The sequence below is a fragment of the Abramis brama genome, assembly GCF_963993115.1.
Source record: "Abramis brama genome assembly, chromosome: 6".
Classification (NCBI taxonomy): Eukaryota; Metazoa; Chordata; class Actinopteri; order Cypriniformes; family Leuciscidae; genus Abramis; species Abramis brama.
In genome coordinates, this window is record NC_139968.1 from 11,658,973 (window position 1) to 11,680,936 (window position 21,964).

Below are 21,964 nucleotides of genomic sequence, written 5' to 3' on the forward strand. Positions count from 1 at the left end.
ACTTGAGGTAGTCTTTTGTCATAAACTTTCTCTTGCACATAAACACTGCACATGAATGCGTGCACGCGATATGATCGCTCAACTGGAGTAGCTTAGTGAATAGCCAATTACGCTGAGTCCGTATGTGCTGAGAACGCTGCACTACGTTATTTGCTTACAATGCAACTTAAAATATCACACACGCAACCAACTTAATATTTAAAGGGACAGAATTCACAACACATCAGGTGACAAATCTTCTTTTAGACGGAGATTGGCATCCTCCAGAAATTTCGAGCCTCTTGCATCCCTCCATACGATATCACGATGAATTGAACATTCAATCATGTTGAATTGAATGATTATGCCTCTCGCAGTGTTACCGTCTTTCCTCTTTCCAATTCTGTGCACGGAATCCACCACCTCCGGTAGCTTTCCAGCAATTTTCGGAGAGATCTTGCATGAATGTTGATCACCAGATCCCGAGTGTTTTCCTGTTGATCTTCCTCCTTCATACCCTGCAGTCTCAGCCCCCATCTTCGTCGATAGCTATTCGCCTTCAGCAGTTGAAGTTTGAGTTGTTTGTTTTCCTCTTTCAGATCTAGTGTCTTCTTTTCCAGCGCAACAACTCTCCCGTTGTGGTTAGCGGTATCTTTAAGTAGTTTTTCAACAGTTTCATTCATAAAGGCCATGGCATGATCAGTGTTTCTCACCGTTGTATCCACAGAAGTAACCTTTTCGAAAATAACTTCACATTTTGCGGAGAGAGACTGAATAGCGGCCATAACCTTATTAAAGTCAGAGTCAGGAGAGTCTTTCCTTTTTTTGGTGCTGGGCTTTTAGCTGGAGTGCAAGGTAGAGGAGTTGCTAAGGATTTCTCTGATTCGACAGACTCCGTAGAAACATTGGATAAATCTGTCAGATGGAGCAATATTTCCATTTTTCTCCATGCTCGTCTCAAAGTGATGTTTCGCTTTGCGTTTGCCCATATGACCGACTTTTCAAACCAAGTTAATGTTAATCCCTAATATGTCATTAGCAAAATGAAAAGAGAAAAGTAGTTTTCCTCACTTATTGCATGTAAATCACAATGATGTCTGAGGATTAAGAGAGCAGCGTGTCTGCTTGGAATGGCGCCATCTTGGCCTCCCTCGGCTGGTAGGGACTACACAAGCTTCCTCCCGGGTTAGTGACATCACAAACCCTAAAATTTACATAAACCCCGCCCCCGGAACGAGATTTATAGATTATCAAGACAGAATATGCTAATCAATGACTAGAAAATAACTACACATCAGCTACATAAATTCATCAACTAACCCTTCAGAAATGTTGTCTACATGTTGTCACTTCTTCTTGAGTCTCTCCATCTTTGTCTGATTTCTCTGGTTTGAACATAAAAGGCTAAAAGTTTTTGAAATTTTCAGTGCATGTCTGTGTGAGTGCAAGCTGTTAAAGCTCCACCCTCTGTGCCGGGAGCAGCAGCTCATTTGCATTTAAAGGGACAGACACAAAAACGATGCGTTTTTGCTCAACCTCAAAAAGTGAAAATGTTAACATGCTATATAAAAATATCTGTGGGACATTTTGAGCTAAAACTTCACATACACACTCTGGGGACATCAAAGACTTATTTTACATCTTTTGAAAAGGGCATTATACCACCCCTTTAATAGGCAGACAATTCCTAAAAGTAGGGGTAAAATGAAGAAGAGAGCAGTACCCTGGTGGACAGATGTTTGTAGTGAGAGTGTTAGAAAGAGAAATAGAAGGTTAAGGAGGTTAAAGATGTTAAGGAAAACTCATAATATTTAAAATGTAATATCAAAGCGGGTTTAGAAGAGGAAGGAGTACTATGGAACATATAGTTTGTCTAGAAACATAAATTAGAAAGGCACAGGTTAATAAGGGGATAGTATTGGCAGTATTTGTTGCTATATAAAAAGCATATGATATGGTATGGAAGGAAGGAAGGTGTAATGATTAAATTAAATAATTTAGGAATCATAGGAAGGATGTTTAACTGGGTTAAAGACTTTTTATTTGGGAGAGCTACTGTATTCTAGTTAGAATTGTTTTAGCATTGTCAGAAAGATATGTGGTGGAGAATCGAACTCCCCAAGGGAGCGTACTAAGTCCAATTCTCTTTTCAATAATGATTAACGATATATTTTCTAATATGCAAGAAGACATTGGGAGACCATTGTTTACACAGATGGCTCCAAGAATTTAGATACAGGAAAGACGTGTTTTGGTGTTTTTATACCAGAATTAGCAATTTCAATGTAGATAAGAACTACAGATCACCTGGCAATATATACAGTAGAGTTGATGGCTATAATAATATAATGCTCTGATAGAGGAAAATGGTACGCGGAAAGTAATTATATGTTCAGATTCCAGTTCAGCATTGATTTCAATGAAGACAATGTCATCAAAGGACAGACAAGACTGTATATATGAAATATATGAAATCTTATTTAGACTTCAGCGAGTGAATGTGACTATAGCATTCATGTGGATTCCAGGACATACAGGAGTTAAAAGGAAATGAAATGGCTGACATTTTAAAGCTAACGAAGCATTCAAGGTAGATGGAAATCCTATATAGTAAATCTGAATCACAGTAATAATTAAGAGTAGTATAATAAAGGAATGGCAACATATTTGGGATAGGGCAGTAACAGTACATTATTATAAAATACAGAAGAAAGTAGGAGGGTATGTAAAGGAAATAATAAAATAGAGGGTATAATCACATGGTTGAGAATGGGACACACAGGATTAAATAAAACATTACAGGGAAACATCATAATGGCTTATGTGAACATTGTCAAGATGAGGAATCAGTTGAACATATATTAAGTCACTGCCAAAAGTACCTCACGGAAAGATAAATATTAAAGGAAGAAATTAGGAAGAAAGGTACAATGAAAGTTAACATTAAAGACATACTTAATGGTGATAATAATTAAAGTTTAATAAAATACTTGAGACTGGATAACTGGATTAATTAACAGAATTTAAGGAACAGGAATTTTTTACTTGGGAGGAATTTGACTCAGACCCACCACACTCCATCCAGTACAGTAGGTGGCGGTAATGCACCGTCGGATGCCGATCACCATTTTTTTTAAAAAAAGAAGAAGACCGAAAGTGCATGTGTATTTTAGTGAAATTTCTATGGAAGTGATTTTAACATTTTATAATAGAATATGGATGGAAGGTATAATTCCCCAAAGTTGGAAGGAAGCATTAATTATACCTATTAAAAAGCCTGGGAAAGATCCAAGTAATCCTATAAATTATCGTCCAATAGCTTTAACTTCTCATTTATGTAAGGTAATGGAGAGAATGGTAACTGATAGACTTATCATTTGGAAAATAATGAACTGGTTTTCTTCTTATCAAAGAGGGTTTAGGTGTGGTAGAGGGACTATGGATCCAATAGTATTTTTAGAAGATGAAATAAGGAAGGCATTTATAAATAAGGAAAGTGTCATTGCTGTTTTCTTTGATATAGAAAAGGCCTATGATATGTTGTGGAAAGAGGGGTTACTAATAAAGTTACAGAAGATGAGTATAAAAGGAAGAATGTATAATTGGATTAAAGAGTTTTTAATTGGAAGAAGTGTTAGAGTAAAGGTGGGTGGAGCTATATCTTCAAGTGGAATAATTGATAATGGTACACCTCAGGGCAGTGTAATAAGTCCAAAGTCTTTTATTGTCCAAAGTCAAAGATAAAGTCTTTTATTTATTATCATGATTAATGATGTTTTTTCAAGGATTGATAGAAGTATGGGGAAATCATTGTTTGCTGATGATGGGGCTATCTGGTTTAGAGGAAAGAATATAGAGTATAACATAAAGAAAATGCAATGTGCGCTAAATGAAGTAGAAAAGTGGTCAGGGGAAAATGGTTTTAAGTTTTCAGTGGAAAAGACAAAAATAATAGTTTTTACTAAAATGAGGAGGAATATGGATGTTAAGATGTTAAATTATACAAAAAAGAATTAGAGCGTGTAAGTACAGTAAGATTTCTAGGAGTTTGGTTTGATAATAGATTAAATTGGAGAGAGCATATTGAAAAAATGGTGGGAAGATGTAAGCGAGTTGTGAATGTAATGAGATGTATTTCAGGTCAGGAATGGGGAGCAGATAGATTGGCTTTAAAAACTATATATATATCTATGATAAGATCTATAATGGATTATGGTTGTATATGGTTCTGCAAATAAAAATCTCATTTAATTAAAATAGAAAGAATTCAATCTCAAGCACTAAGAATTTGCTGCGGAGCATATCCAACTTCTCCAATTTCGGCTCTTCAAGTAGAGATGGGTGAAATGCCTTTGCAGATAAGAAGACAGCAATTAATGGCATCTTACTGGGCAAATTTGAGAGGACAGAGAGAGGATCATCCAACAAGAAAAGTAATGAGTCCTAGTTGGGAACATGAGAAGAGAGAGTGTAATAGTTTTGGATGGAGTGTGAGGAAATTAGTTAGAGATATGAGATTGGAGGAGGTTGGATATGCTCCAATAATTCCTTTATCTCCAGTACCATTATGGGTTATGCCCCAACCAGAAGTAGATTTAAGTTTATTAGAAAAAAGACAAAAGGAAGGTTCATATGAAACAGAAGTATATAATGTAAGGGAGTATATTGGGTCAAGATATGGGGAATATATGCACATTTTTACAGATGCATCAAAAGATTCAAAAACTGATCATGTGGGTTCTGCATTCATTATTCCAAAGGTTAAAGTGTATAAGAATAAAAGGATATCAGATTGTTTATCGGTGTATACTGGAGAGATGTTTGCAATAATTATGGCAATAAGGTGGATTAGGGAAGTTAACATATCCAAGGCAGTAATATGTTCAGATTGTAGTTCAGCTCTAATAAGTTTGAAGGAGATGAAGTCAGAAACAAGACAGGATATGGTAATAGAGATAATTCAAGAATTATATTCAATCAAACAAGCTAGTTTAGAGGTACAGTTTTTGTGGGTTCCAGCTCATATTGGGTTGAGAGGTAATGAGGAGGCTGATGCATTAGCAAAAAAGGCAATAGAACGAGAAATAGTAGATATACAGATTTTATTTAGTAGGTCAGAAATTAAGTCAATTATTAAAAAGAATATTCTGAAAATATGGCAGCAATATTGGGATAATGAAATAAAAGGTAGACATATGCATCAAATACAGTCAATAGTGGGTAAAGGAAGAATATCAGGTAGGAGTAGGAGGAGAATATGATTACAAGATTAAGATTGGGGCATACAAGATTGAATAGTACATTGCATTTAATAGGTAAGAATCCAACAGGTTTATGTGAGGCATGTGAAGTTAGTGAAACAGTTGAGCATGTAGTAATGCACTGTAGGAGATATAATGTTGAAAGTAAAGAGTTGAAGGAGGAATTAAATAATATAGGAGTTAAGTTTACAATTCAAAATGTATTAAAGTCAGATAGGAGTATAATAAATTTAATGGTAGAATATTTGGGAAATACTGGGTTAAATAAGCGTATTTAAATGAGGGTGTTTTTTTATTTTTATTTTTTATTTTATTTTATCTGTCATGGGGGCTGAGTATTGAAGCTTGTTTCCGCCACAGAATAAAACATTTTAAAAGATAATTGCGACTTTTTATCTCACAATTGCGAGTTTATCTCGCAATTCTGACTTTATTTCTCAGAACTGCGAGATATAAAGTCAGAATTGCGTGTTATAAAGTCAGAATTGCGAGATATAAAGTCAGAATTGCGTGAAATAAAGTCGCAATTGCGTCTTATAAAGTCAGAATTCTGACTTTTTTTTCTCGCAATTGCGACTTTATATCACGCAATTCTGACTTTATATCTCGCAGTTCTGACTTTATAACACGCAATTGTGAGATATAAAGTCAGAATTGCATGATATAAAGTCGCAATTGCGTGTTATAAAGTCAGAATTGTGAGATATAAACTATTCTGAGGTAAAAAAAAAAAAAAAAGTCCGTCTTTTTTCCCCCTTAGAATTGGACTTTATATCTCACAATTGTGAGTTTATATCTCACAATTCTGAGAAAAGATGTCAATTGCGAGATATAAACTCGCAATTATGTGTTATAAGTCAGAACTGCGAGATATAAAGTCGCAATTGCGAGAAAAAAAGTCAGAATTCTGACTTTATAAGACGCAATTGCTACTTTATATCTCGCAGTTCTGACTTTATAACACGCAATTCTGACTTTATAACACGCAATTGTGACTTTATTTCACTAAATTCTGACTTTATATCTCGCAATTCTGAGAAATAAAGTCAGAATTGCGAGATGTAAATAAAAAGTCGCAATTGTCTTTTAAAATGTTTTATTCTGTGGCGGAAACAAGCGTCCATAGCTGAGAGTGGACGGAGGAGCTGAACACGCAGCGCCGGATGAAACTCTATGAAGCCTCTGTGCGGGTAAATAAGGGGAATTTATGTTGGTTGAGAGGTTATAGTATAGGAAGTGTCAATGGTCCATTTCCATGATAGGTGGCGGTAATGCACATATTTGTCTGCGATCCGCCGTAAAAAAGCAAGGAGGAAGAAGAAGAAGAAGAAGAAGAAACTGATTTACTGATTTATTTATTGGGAGACGTAGGGAAGTTATGTGAAGAAGGGCATACGAATTTGGAGTGGAGCGCAGCCCAGCCATAAACATTTGGAAAACAGGAAGAGAAACGTGAAGACGCATAAACCGCTGATCATTGTTGGCGATCGGCCGCTACATGGTAACCATGACACTAAGGTATGTGCGTTGACAATCCCATGTCACACACGTGTTTATAACGTGGACAATTTTTGAGTAGGATTAGGTCTGTTCGAAGTTCGGCCTTAACGATTGGTGAGATTGCCGATGGCAGTCACGATCATGTCACAATTATTTATATAGACTAGCGGTTTTTACAATACAGATTTTTTAAGCAGATTTACTAACAGTAAAAAAAAAAATATCTCGCATCTCGTCTGGAAGGGCAAAGCTCCACCAAAATATTCAGCTAAAACACAGACCTCTATATAACTGAATCAACTATAAATTGTACTGTGTTCAGAATAGTGATGTTAGTCAGATGACACTGAAGCTTCAAATCGCGTATCGAGTAGGCTACTCAACGCAATTCTCGTGAAGCTCCGTTCTTTTTTTTTTCGTGAAAAAAAAGAAACTTTTCTTTCCAGTCACGTGATTGATTGTCCACTACCAGAGATTGTCTTATGATAGGAGAAGGGTGTGACTGCAGCCTGGGCTGCATTCCAGTCCAAGGGCCCTGTCCCAAATGGCGCACTTCATGTGGACTTTCGGTCTCGTGGACTTAAATTGCGCGTGCTCGCCGAGTCTACGAGTCCGCAGCAGGGGCGTAGCCAGAATTTTATTTTTGGGGGGGGGCCATCTTAAAATGAGGGGGCAACTAATAATATATATAATATAAATATATATATATATATATATATATATATATATATATATATATATATATATATATATAGGCTAGCCTAGGCTATAGCAGCCTACGAAATAGCTCGGCGATTATCTTTTACATGAAGTAGGCCTACTAGGGCGATTATAAAAAGTGTCAATCATGTCATCTTACTCAGCAAATATATGAAGAGTTTGGTTCCAAAACGCGATAAACGTTAAATATATATATATATATATATATATATATATATATATATATATATATATATATATATATATATATAGTTCCAGCAAAAATCTGTATTGTTTCTGGTCGGTGTTGAAAAGTCAATTTTTAATTTTATGTAAAATGTGATATCCGCGCAGTCAGCGCACCATTACACGCTTTGTAAACCGTAACGGCGGCGCTTTGAATAAACCCGGCATCCTAGTTTTCCTTCTACTTTGTGATCCACAAAAAAAAATAAAAAAATTTGACGGCACTGGTGACCGTGAGGTGGTGGTTTCTGCGGTGGGGAAGAAACGTAAGCCATCGAAATCAGGCTATGATGAGATTAGGAAGATGAGGCACGCGGGAGGAGGAAAAATCTCGACTGTTGCTTGTTCTCACACGACAGCATCAAACTTCTGTCACGCTGACACTTTCACCCCAGGGGATCTTTTGAAAAACTTTCAATTGTTTTACTCAAAGTCAACGGAAACCAAGCAGGACCAAGCCATTTTACAGCTGATCGCCGTAAAAAAAAGTTCAGGAGGTATTTCTTAGTGGTGATTTAATGTCGGCTATTTTTTGTCCAGTGCCTGTAAGTTATATAAGATTAGTATTGACCAAGTTCAGAGGCTGTCATATGTGGATCAACTTACTTTGTTGTGTATTTCAACAGTTAAAATATGAAAAATATTTTTTATATTGATTCAATGGATTAATTGCATTTTGGAAAAAAAAGTGTCATGAATTTATTGCATTTTGGGGGGAAACTAATCCTTTATTATATTTTATAATATTTGAAAATCAAAATATGCTATGTGAAATAAACAAAAAAATAGTGGTTTTAATCTTTCCACTCTCTTGGTAAAGAAAACACATTATTACTCAAATTAATCATAACGAATTTATCGCGTTTTAAAACCAAACTCTTCATACAACAGATATAGGCTATACAGGAAATGTGTCATCACTGGTTGTGAAGGCGGTTCATCAATTGCAAACAAGTCATTGCGCATTGTGCCGATCTAAGTCGAAGTCTCACCGCTATTCCTGTGATGAAATATGTGCGTTTCTGTCTCCTAGCCACTTCACTCGCTGTCGTCTTGTAGTAAGCTGAAGCAAACTCAGATGTAGATGGCTTATTTTCCCCTTCTCGCTCATCTTTTCGTGCGTATTGTACTTTGCACAACGCTGCCATTCACCGCATGAACTCTCACGCGAAGATGAAAGCATAGGTTATGCACAACACGTCAAATCAAGTTTGAAAACAGCCGCATTTCACCGCGCAGTATTTTGATTGGTCAATCTATCAATTAGACTAACACATCAACAATTTCTTATTTTTATTATTTTATTTTAAGCAATCAGAAATCTGAGGGGGCCGGCCCGGACATGTAAATGAGGGGGCCTAGGCCCACCCAGGCCCCCTCGTGGCTACGCCACTGGTCCGCAGGCCGTCCCATTCAGCATTTTAACGCTCTGAAGTGTGCTCAGCAGCGCCCCCTTTGTACCCTTGAAGCGGTCTTCCGAAGTCCGCTCTGTCCCAAATGGCACACTCCGGACTTGTGGACTTCCTCAGAGTCCACACTTTGGTGACGTCATGTAGTGCAGACCTATAGGGCCCTTGGCGCGAGTCCACGAGGGCGCATTGAGAGGTATTTTTGGGACAGACTCGATCGTCACGCCGGAAATAACGGCCTGGTTGTTGTTGGACAGGAGAAATCACATTTTTGCGCTCCGACGTCTTGTCTCCATGTCAACTACACAGCCTAATTTTACAGTTCCATATTTTGATATTGTGCATATCACCTGTGCTAGGTGATAGGCCTATATCATGCTTATTTAAATTATGTATTGTACATCCGAGTGAATGAGACGGAGGGAAGTTAGCAGGGGGGTAATTGAGCTCTCGATTTCCGTACCACCCCCGGTGGCTGCCATTAGTTGTACATAATAATAGGCTACATAATGTTCCATTTGAACTAAGATTACAATTTTAAAACATAATTTAAACATAATTTTTTCAATTTACAGGTTTCAATATTCATACTATGTTTACATATGACTCAGTAAAGCCCTGACATTTGGTTCTATTTATTTAATGAATCATAATGTGATCGTATTATTAAACGCGCTATTATTATGTTTGAGACATCAACCACTGGTCGATGACCATAATGTTTGTATAAACTGTAGGTAAAAACTGGTAAAATGTACATCTAGGTCATAAAAACCGTAATATTTTCTTCTCAGCCATGTCAACAATTATCCGTGAGCGAAATCTCCTTCCATCTGTTGTCTGATTGGCATCTCGCAAGGATTCCTGGGTAGTTAAAGTGTGTGGAGCCTGCATCTATGCGGGCTTCGGAAGACCGCTTCAAGGGTACTGCTGAGCTCACTTCAGAGCGGTAAAATGCTGAATGGGACGGCCTACGGACTCGTAGACTCAGCGAGCACGCGCAATTCAAGTCCACGAGACCGAAAGTCCGCATGAAGTGCGCCATTTGGGACAGGGCCCTAGATGCAGGCTCCACACACTCTAACTACCCAGGAATCCTTGCGAAAGGCCAATCAGACAACGGATGGGAGGAGATTTCGCTCACGGATAATTGTTGACATGGCTGAGAAGAAAATATTACGGTTTTTATGACATAGATGTACATTTTACCAGTTGTTACCTACAGTTTATACTAACATTATGGTCATCGACCAGTGGTTGATGTCTCAAACATAATAATAGTGTGTTGAATAATACGATCACATTATGATTCATTAAATAAATAGAACCGAATGTCAGGGCTTTACTGAGTCATATGTAAACAGTATGAATATTGAAACCTGTAAATTCATCTGAAACTCATGCACATTTTCATTATATGTTAAAATTGTAATCTTAGTTCAAATGGAACATTATGTATTATTATGTACAACTGATACATCATTTAAATAAGCATGATGTAGGCCTATCTAATGCCCAGGTGATATGCACAATATCAAAATATAGAACTGTAAAAGTAGGCTGTGTAGTTGACATGGAGACAAGACGTCGGAGCGCAAAAATGTGATTTCTCCTGTCCAACAACAACCAGGCCGTTATTTCCGGCGTGCCGATCGAGTCTGTCCCAAAAATACCTCTCAATGCGCCCTCGTGGACTCGCGCCAAGGGCCCTATAGGTCTGCACTACATGACGTCACCAAAGTGTGGACTCTGAGGAAGTCCACAAGCCGGGAGTGTAGGGCTGCACGATTCTTGCTAAAATGTGAATCACGATTTTTCTCCATGGGAATTGAGATCACGATTCTCTTACACGATTCTCATTTTTTAAACCAAAATTTATTGCACTCAAGTACAAAAAAAAAAAGAAAGAAAAAACAGGACATTCAGTATAATAAAGTGCAGGAGTAACAAAAAAATTGATCTTTTCTTTATTTTAGACCCCTTAAAGTGAATAATTTTAAAGCTTTATGTTGTTGAACATATTAGAGAACATTAACATATACAGTAATAAAGAACCTGTGCTTTTTGCTCCAATTGGCACAGAACCTTAAAGGTTCTTGGCCAAGAACACTACCCTAGTGGTATTTTGAGGTGTGGCTCCCTTGTCTTTCATGGCTAACTCGTACTGTATTTTGTGGTGACGTTTGAGGTGATTGTAGAGATTAGTGGTGTTACCTTGCGGGGGGGTTGATGTACATATTACTTACATCTACTGTGTTTACGGGAATACTCGACTTGGCAGTTTTATACATTTCTGTGTTTATTTGGCCATTTAGGCGAGTAACCGAAGACAAAGGCTACTATGCTTGTCCGTGTTGTGCTCGGAGCGCGCGCACATCATCCTCTCAGTATAATTCAGTTCTCTTTCGCGACTTATCGTGCTATTAATATTTCTTTTCAATATAAAGCACATTCTGCTCTTTTCTTTTTCTTTCATTCATGATTTGTTATTAATAACTTTAAACAGAATCATCAACTGAAATCTGCGCGGATTATCAAAAATACGACACATTTATAATTATAGGACATAAAAGGGTCTCTGTGGCAAAAGTGAAAGTAAAAGCACAGCAAAGCACCCGTTTCAATAAAAGGATATATTAAAGTTTATATAGCCTACTTTTACATTTTCGCTGCTGTTCTAAAATGATTTTCGCCATTACCTTAAAGGGGACCTATTATGCAAAATTCACTTTTGTATGGTGTTTGGACATAAATGTGTGTTGGCAGTGTGTGTACACAACCACCCTACAGTGATAAAAATCCACTCACTCCTTTTTTTTTAATCCCCATAAATCATAAGCAGTCTCTCCAAACGACCCGTTTTCAGAATGTGGCTTTAGTGACATCACTAAAGCCACAGGCCCCGCCCACGAGTGTTGACTGACACTGCTGTTATAACTTAGACCCGCCCTGATCGAGTTCACTGCGAACTCTTGAAATCTGCCAGCCACTGAAGGCGAGGTGGATTCATTTTGTTTTCAAAGAAAATGCTCCCTCAACTCTACAGAAATTTATGTAAGTTACTTATGCACTTCTTATACTGTTTACTCCGCTCTAACAGTGATTTTCTGAAGAAAAACTGATGCTTCATCTTTTGTGTGACATACAGTAAACTTTATTAAACTCATCAGTATATTTTGTGTCATCATTCAGACAATTCAGATCGTCAGACGGAGTCCTACAGCAGGCTTGCATTAATAGTGTACAAGCAATGCCAAATAGGTTATAATCGTAATTAAACTAAACTATACCTGTTCCAACTCCATACAGCATATATTCTCTGACTCTGTAGGCATTTTTATGGTCGAAATGAACACCATTACTGTGACTGTCTGTTTTATTATTATCATCTTCCCTGCTTAGGCTCCGCCCCCTGTGCCGTGAACCAGCGGCTCATTAGCATTTAAAGGAGAAGCACTAAAACAGTGCGTTTTTCACAGACCCCAAAAATGATGATTTAAACGTGCTGTAAATAAAATTCTGTTGGGTATTTTGAGCTAAAACTTCACATACACACTCTGGGGACATCAGAGACTTATTTTACATCTTGTGAAAAGGGGCATAATAGGTCCCCTTTAAACAAGCTGCTTAAATCCCAGTGCAGGAGCTGTAGGTTACAACTTACCACAGAAACGTAAGCGGTTAGTGGTGCTGTGGTGACTCGTGACACTCGCGAACAGCACTGAACACGCACTTTTGCCGGTACAACTTGAATATTATTATTATTATTCTCATAAAATAAAATAATACACGGAAAAAGAAATACACGGAAGTGAATCGCCATCATTAAGAAATGAGATCGCATTTATGTTTGAATCGAGATCGTGATTTTTTTTTCGATTAATCGTGCAGCCCTACCAGAGTGTGCCATTTGGGACAGGGCCCAAAATTGTCATGCCCTTCACTCGCTAACTTCCATAGACAGTATATAAACTGGACACAGCGACCCCATAGGTTTCAACGGAGAAAAGTGAAGCAAATTAGAAGCACTCATTTCCTGATTGCCGAGCGAACTGCGCAGACTCAAACTGAGCTTGACGACATGGATGTGACGTGAGCAAGCCGTCTGACAGTTGTAAGTCTTCTAGTAGCTGTGCCAAACGAAATCTGAACCATTCCCTTCCGAATCTTGCAGAGACGGAGAGCGTGAGTAGGATCTGTCCATAAGCTAGGAGCAGGAACAACTTTATGACTCTCTATGGGCTTCTCCCTTGACTTTATCGGACTTTATGCCTCCACGTCCCCCCGATTGACTGCGAGCTTCTCCTCCTGTCTATACGGTAATTTCCAGAGAGTCGCGTGGTTATGACGCAATTGTTAGCCTGTTTTTACAAAAACTGCTTCTACGGGGCCATAACGTAAGATACAAGGTAATGGAGCATTTTATACATTGTCGTGTTTCTTTAGAAATAAACAATGGACAAATGGAGTCTTTAAATGCCTCAGATGTAAAGTTATTCGCTGTCAAAGTGACGCCAAAATGAATGGGAGTCAATGGAATGCTAACAGCAGGTGAAGGCTTGTTAGCCAATGGCGGCCACCGGGGGTGGTACGGAAATCGAGAGCTCAATTACCCCCCTGCTAACTTCCCTCCGTCTCATTCACTCGGATGTACGTCATTGCTTACGATGCACGAGTGCCCACTACTGGCGGAAACTGCAATGGGCTGAATTGGAACATCCTAAGCCCTTGATCACTTGGAATCAGCTATAGAGCTTTATTTATTATTTACATTTATTCCCTTTAAGAATTTGTTTAATACAGCATCCAAATGTATATAGGTGTGTTTGGGTTGTTTTAAATAAAAAAAATATATATAACTAATATATAGAGTTGTTTGTGGTGGTGATTAGACGAGTTTTTTGGTGACGTCACAATCGTACTGCATTGTGGGACATATAGGTGCCTGAAGTGTACATATGAAGTAGACTCGCTCCCTCGGTCAAGATTGAGGGAACGAGGGTCTGTCCATATAAACTTCCCTCGTCCACTTCACAAAGTGGAACACACTTCAAAATGGCGGCAGGGATTCCCCCGAGAGAAGTGCTTAGGGAAGTTTGCAAGTGCGTGTCTAAAAGTGGACTGGAACGCAGCCCAGGAGATTCCCAAATGGGGGTGGGAACTCCAAAACGGGGTGGGACTTGGGAGCTCCAAAATAGGGCGTGGCTTCCTCTCATTGGCAGATAGGCACATGACTAGGGCTGAACGATTAATCGCACTTTCCATGTAATCGCACTTAAATCGAGATGGCTTATCGCGATTTTAAAATCGCAAAGGCTGCGATTATTTTTTTTAATGTGCAGTTTGTCATTGATGTACGGCTCTGTAAACGCTGCTCCATCTGAAAGCACTGTGAGTTTGAGTCACTTATAACGTGCATTTTAAAAAGCAACACGTGTCAAACATCTTTCCAAAACATGAGAAGCATTTATGAACCTCTTGTCCAACAACAGACAACATTTAATAACATGCATTTACTCCAAACTCACTTCATAACGACAGTTGAGCTCCTCCTTCTGTGAGATGATGTGCTTCTGACACAGAATAAGGCAGTTGTGTATTTATAAGTCATGTTTAATCAAAGCGTTTCAATCTTCTGATTATTCAGCCACAGCGATAGGGATTTCCTGGAATGATGTCTGCGGTGGGGTATATTTATCGTGTTTGCGTGAGAGCGCCCTCTGGCGTTCAAATGGGGCAGTATTTACTACCAATCAGCCGCACTCCACTGACAAGCTGCGCATAAAATAATCGCAAATCACGTGCGGTGCAAATCACGTGCAAATCACCTACACATGACACGCATGCACGATTTTTTTCCACCAATCCAGTTAGTGCAAACTCTGCCCCACAGCTGATTTTACAGTGCTGATTTCCTACACAATGCTATTGATAAAGACAGAGCACATTTAGGCCATGCCCACAATGGGGGACAATCTAACCGTCTCATTGACTTTGCATTGTTAGAAGCTGCCTCCTTGTAATTTCTGACTTATAACAAAAACAAAACAATGTCTGAAAGCTGCTATGTGACAAGGTGTACAGCAAATAAGCAAAAAAAACAGAAATAAGTTTTTATAAGCTGTCGACCCCAAAAAACGAGCATTTAAGGAGACAAAAGTGGTCCACTTACGGTCGAATGAAAGCACCTACTATATCTTACCATTGGAGAAAGCTAACCTGAATCACGTGAGGCGCCTCAGCCTATCGTGTAATGGCAGTGACCTTGAAAGATTTATGACGGTCAGTGAGTCAGTTACAGTTAACATTAATCAACTAATTAGCGGATTGGTCTTGTGAATAAATGTTCTATATTTGGTGTCAAGGGATAGTTCACCCAAAAATGAAAATTCTGTCATCATTTACTCTCCCTCAAGTTGTTCCAAACCTGTATGATTTCCTTTCTTCTGCTGAACACAAAAGAAGATATTTTAAAGAAGGTTGGTAATTAAACAGTTGCTGGTCCCCATTGACATCCATAGTATTTTATTTTTCCTACTATGGAAGTCAATGGGGTCCATCAGTCGTTTGGTTACCGACTTTCTTCAAAATATCTTCTTTTGTGTTTAGCAGAAGAAAGGAAATCATACAGGTTTGGAACAATTTGAGGGAGAGTAAATGATGACAGCATTTTCATTTTTGGGTGAACTATTCCTTTATATCACTAGTAAACAGTGTACTGTAGGTCTGCAATGTTTGTGGAATGTGCTTTACTGTGGAAAAAAGAGTGTGAATATCTCTATTAGCTGCAAAGTAATAGTCACTGCAGGGCGCATTAAACTACATTTAAGATTACACTAAAAACCTAATTGGAATTTAATACATATTTAATTAATTAATACATATTTTTTATTATTACCTTCATTCATTAAAATGCATTATATCATTATCATCATCAATAGGCACACAACAGTCATAAATCATTACAATACAAGATTTACCTGGCAGCGATAGAAAGAACACTTTCTACAAAGCTCAAAGACCAGACCGAACGAACGGCTCGTTTGGACTACAACATAATTTTTTTCCAGGCTTTATGAAGTCATAATGTTACTCATTTAAATAATCCCCGCCCACAGAATATGCAAAAAAGGCCTGGTTCAGCTGCTGCTATGTCAAAGAGATGCTGTTTTTTCCACAACTCATTTGTTTGACCTTCCTAAGGCTGACGAACTGGTTAAAATGTATTTAACCTTAGTATACCTTAACATTATAATCCCAATGTTTATCTGTGTGCTGCACATTTGAGAACAGCTTCCAGAAACGAATAGAGTATCATGCAGGCTAGGCTCAAAAGCTTCTCCATTGACATCCATTAAAAAAAAAAAAAAACTGCCTCTGGTCTCATTCCCTGCGTACTGATACAGCCGCGGCGTTAGCATTAGCAGTTATGCTTTTTTGGCTAAAGGTTGCAGGCTTGCCTTCTAGTGGCTTTGGACACTGCTTTTAAGGACTACAATAGCAATTTCTCGGTAGAAATTACATCATAAGTGGAAAACGTTCATCAAAAATGTACATTTACACACAAACTGACCACCAGCTGTAAATCATCCAGCTGTAAAATCTTTATTTTTCTAGCTCAACTGTCACAGAATGGTAAGCACGGGATTGTGGGATATCAAAGGCAGTGAAGGATACATCTATGCTGCCTTTAAAAACCGATCAGATGAAGGGATCTCAGGACACAGGTGTTGAAACTAACATTGAATTCAGACATGTATCGCCTTGATGCCTCACGACCTTGGAATGCGTCCTCTAAATGCAGCATTTATCAGTTTTCAGACGCAGCCACATATTCTAAAACCCCCATCCTCCCCTGCTTAATGAAAGTCTTTGCTACAGCCGGCACTGTGTATTCAGCTCAACAAACAAAATAGCCCTCAAATCTTCTTAAACCTGTGTTCTCCAAATATTTAAATAAAGCTGCTCTGTTATTACATCTCTATTTTGGGTTTAATGGCTATCTCAAACTAATATCAATCTCCTCTTTCCTCTGAACCTCTTCTAATACTTTTCACAATATATGATAATCTCAACTGCTGTGTCCCAATTCGCCTGCTTATACTACACCCTAAAAGTATGTACTGTGTTTGAAGAAAAAGTTCATACTTTCGAGTGTTTAGCAGAAGAGTAGACAAGCTGTCAAGCTGGGACATAATATCCTGTCATAAAATAGCGTCTTTAACGGTTGCTCTCTGTCACATCCTGTCACATAAACTGACCTGTCAACCATCTTGTCACAATTAACATCCTCCACATTTAATTTAATTTAATTTCCTACTGTATCGGAGAGAAAAGCAGTAGCACATTATTTTCCAGTGTGAGGTATTGCCCAATACATCCTTCAAAAGTACAAGGGGTACAACTTTGCACAACGCAGGATAACTCAACTTTGCCCTGAGGCAACAAAAAGAAAAACTGAATTTCTAAACATGCAAAATAAAATAAAACTTCATAAAACCTGCCAAAAGGCTTCTCTACACCTTCATACATACACACATATTTTTTATGTACAGTTCATGTAATTTTAAATAAGATTATTAAACCATTCAAACCTTGCATTCTTCTCAAACCATGTGCTACTGTGACCATGTGTCAGAAATGGATGCCCCACCTTCAGATGGTGCTTGATAGTGACTCCCACCTTATTGACTGTTCTTTGAAACTTTTTCAACCCTTCTAATTGGTTGCAATCATTTAGAGAAACATATACTGAACATAGGGCTTAAAACTTTACGTTGCCTGAGGGAAACGCTGTGCTGTCGAGTTAAGATATGTTTTTGGTTAGCTGGGAAATTTTGCTTTACCGAAATGGAACACTATTTTTAGGTTTGCAGAATGTTCCCCTAGCTTTCAGCTAAAGTTCTCCTAATGTTTTTACTCTGATATCACCCGGCCTGTTGTATGTCAGTAATCGTCCAGCACTTCCCATACCCTATATAGAGAATGTGAAGATGTCATGCCTTATTGCATGCTGGCCCTCTTGTGAGGATCACTCGCTGATAGATACTGAAATTGATACCAATACCTAGTTATGTTTTGCACAAATTTGTAATGGAAACACGCCTAGTGATCCATTTGACTTGGCACCCAAAACACTGGATTACAGACTCCGAAGCACTACCTCTACTCACTTACCCAGACATTGTGAGCTAATCTTTTTTTTTTTTTTGGCCTATGTGCATACAATTTGCATGAGTTTAAATGTTAAATAGAAGAATTTTTCCTCAAGCCAGCAAACTGTGAAAGCATAGTCATAATCGCAAAGGTAAAATGTCACTCCCCCTTTTAGCCTAATTATTAAACCAAACAATTCAAAAACACTCAGCTATGTGAGCTTGGACCTAAAACCATAAGTTAAAAACATAGGTTTTTCTACTTGCAGTTTTGTTTCAACGTGATATACCATAACACTGAGTTGAAATACATTCTAGTGACGTCATTACGCAATGGAGTAAAAGAACCACTGAATAATTTTCTCAACTGGTTCGTTGAAACAAACAAACCTGTTCGTGGAAATTAATCAGGCTTCCAATAACTATTGGCAACTGGCAAGTGAGGCGAATTAATGAGTCTGAGTAAATTAATGAATGAGTAAATTATCACACATCTTTACTTTGTATTTAAAGCAGTGCATCATTTACTTGTGCTATGAATTAAAAGGTGCCCTTTTCTCACTCACTCACTCACTCATACACCCAGAGAAAAAGAGAAAATCCGCATAGGCCCATGTATCATGTCTAGTACAGATACAGAAGTTTGTTTGCAGAATGTTTGCTTAAGAAGTTTAGTATGTCAGTTTTTATCTATCTGTACTTTTTATTATTGTTGAAACAAGATGGGGCTGGTCTTGGGCAGTAAACCCCCAGACTGAAAATGGTGTGTGTGTGTGTCTAATATTATCTTCACTACAAGGATGATGTATGGCTTTGAAATCATGCACTCCTCTGGACACAATTGTCATTAGCTGTGTTTCCATTTGCCTATATTTATGCAAATTTTGAGATATTGCATAACCGCTGGATGGAAACACCAAGATTTTGTATCAGTTCAAAAAAAAAAAAATGCATATAAAAACATGTTCAATTGAAGCAGAAAAAAATAATAATAAATAAATTAAGACAAACTACATTGAAAAAGCATTTACTGATTAAATCCTTAATTTCGAAACAAACTGATTTTCCTCAACAGAGGATCTGATTGTTTAACTGGACTAATCAGTGAATCAATTTCATGTGCACAGCATCTCAAATGTTTGTTTGGGTGTAATGAACTCCGTTCCTTTCAACCGATAAATTCTTCCGAACTCAAGATACTCAAGAACACGTGACAATGACAGTGTTTATTGCAGGATGTTTCTCAGTGATACACTCCTCAGTTTGAGGTACATTATGAGATGTTGCAACTGTAATTCCTTTCCATCAGAATTAACAAGAGTATGTCTATCAACAAACCAATGTGTATATTTCTAATTTATTGCGTTGCTCATGCGGGAACTGTATAAATAACGGAGCATATAATTTTAACCCAGCACTAACGTGAATAACTGATGTAACATAAACGTTGGTAAAACAAATCTTGCTCCTTCCTTCATCTTTACTCAAAGTAGTGAGAACAGCAGACGATTTGCATTAATAGACACAGTTTTAGGTAATAGTGGCCCAGGCCACAGCTGATTAGCAGAAGTATTTCAGTAAGACAGGAATAATGTGAGTTAGCCGGAAACTTACACAATATAAAACACAAAACTACGTATTTTGAACACCCGGTAGAAAGTATATGCATCAATAATTATTCATACTTATGGTTGTGATTCTGAGGAGCAAGCAGGTCCAAATAAACTGGGTATGAAACCTGCGTTGAACTCTGAGATTTGAGAAGCAGTCGTCAGTAAAATGACATTTAATGGCTGGTCAAGTTGTTCACGGACAACGTACAACATGGACGGGAATTATGCAAATGTATGTGGGATTACACGCAGTGGGATTCGAAACACAAATGGTGGTTGAGAGTCGATTCTTTCTTTTGAGAGATAATAACTTCATTTATCGTGCACTTTCGACTTTACAACTTTGCAGAACTTTACATTCACAAACGGCTATATTGCACACTGCATGAAAGGGAATATTTGAAAAAGCATAATAGTAATGGATATGCACAAGAATCATAGATGGTGCAGCCAGCCTTTGTTTATCAAATATTAACTTTGCTTTCTCTCATTTGTGCAGATGCTGCTTCGTTGTATTACTTCTACATCTCACAGGCCAAGGTTAGTATTCACAGACCTCAGTTAAGATATTTGGTATCTATTGATGTATTTTAAGTTTGGTGCAGTTTTTATTGTTGTTTGCTTTCTAACGTAAATGACTCTTTTCCCCAGTGTTTCTGCAGGACTCCACAAACAGATTTGAGCGTGTTGTTGGAGACAACGTCACCTTGCCGTGCTTGTATGAGAATAAACAAAGTGATGTACTTTGGCGACACAATGTAAGCAGTAAAGTGTTAAATATTATAAATGGCCAACTCTCACTAGAAGACCAGGACACAATATTCCAGAATCGAACGGAAAGTTTGTCTTCAGGTTATGTAAACGGAAACTATTCTATTACACTGAAAAATGTGGAGTTAATTCATGCAGGAAACTACACTTGTTTTATTCAAGAATCAAACGAGGAAAAGCAGCTACAGCTCTTTGTCAAAGGTACATGGAATCGTTGTTTGGTAAATTAAAGAGTTTTAAATTTTCATTTTATTTCTATACAACACTTATGAATTTACAGAACTGCTTCTCTCTACATTATTTTGTTTTTCTTACAGAAAAGCCTGAAAGAAACTCATCCATGGAAACACAATCACAGAAGATTATGACTTTCCTAATTCTTCTATTGGGACTTACTCTGCACTTTATCTGAGTCTTGCTTCGAGTGCCTGTTACATTTGATAACATTTAGCGACAGTCACCAGTTGTATTTTCTGTTAACACTACCATTGTCAATCTGCATCTGTTTTAATATATGTATATTTATTATATATTATTATATTATTATATTATTTCATTTTTTTACTCATTTTTGGACCAGTGGATCACAATGCAGACACTCTGGACTCTTTTGACATGAAAACATCAAAATTTGTATTCTATGTGCTGACATTTTTTTTGTCGTTTGTGCACATTAATATAGATGGCTATACTCTGTAAAAACATGAGATATTTTCACTAAACTTGCATTGACGTATTGACATGAAACAAGGCATGACGTCTTCACATTCTCTATATAGGGTTTGGGAAGTGCTGGACGATTACTGACATACAACACGCCGGGTGATATCAGAGTAAAAACATTAGGAGAGCTTTAGCTGAAAGCTAGGGGAACGTTCTGCAAACCTAAAAATAGTCAAATGCTCTATCTTTTACATGTACAATATGATTTACAAAATAGGGATATAAGCAATTTGTCACCGAGATAGATAAAATAAGCATCCACTTGCTGTTCTCATGCTATCTGACACATTTTCCTGAATGCGATTGTTATTGTTAAATATAACTACACTTAAAGCAGTTTTTTTTATTTGTGATTTACTTATATTGTAATTATCTAATTGTTAGCATTTTTGTTTTCAAAGATTTTTTTTTTTTTAATAACTAAGTATGCGCACTCCTGAACTAATACTTGTTGAAGCACCATTTGATCTGTTAACAAACAAGTATTACAAGTATTCATTACTTTAATGAGATCGTTTCTGCCTTAAATTATTACATTGTTTAAATTAATAGATTTTTCGCTAACTGTGATTTCATTTCTGAAATGCATAACTTAGACAGTTTTCTCT

The 21,964-nt window shown here is 37.6% G+C and overlaps 3 protein-coding genes across 3 annotated transcripts in view; 2 read left to right on the plus strand and 1 right to left on the minus strand.

Annotated features, from left to right (window-relative positions):
* Positions 1-21,964, minus strand: part of LOC311084359 (uncharacterized protein) — a 51,688-nt gene that overhangs the window by 14,229 nt on the left and 15,495 nt on the right. The gene's annotated exons all lie outside the window — the stretch shown is intronic.
* The window catches only part of LOC311084348 (uncharacterized protein), a 195,010-nt gene continuing 174,180 nt past the window's right edge, over positions 1,135-21,964 (plus strand). The window contains exon 1 of the transcript XR_014606487.1: positions 1,135-6,738. The gene's annotated coding sequence lies outside the window, so the exon portion shown is untranslated. The remainder of the gene's footprint in view (positions 6,739-21,964) is intronic.
* LOC311084358 (V-set domain containing T-cell activation inhibitor 1) lies at positions 6,618-21,157 on the plus strand. The gene is made up of 4 exons (XM_084116348.1): positions 6,618-6,758; positions 20,362-20,402; positions 20,514-20,834; positions 20,951-21,157. The coding sequence occupies exons 1-4, from the start codon at positions 6,739-6,741 to the stop codon at positions 21,043-21,045; spliced, it is 477 nt and encodes a 158-aa protein (XP_083972474.1). The 5' UTR covers positions 6,618-6,738; the 3' UTR covers positions 21,046-21,157.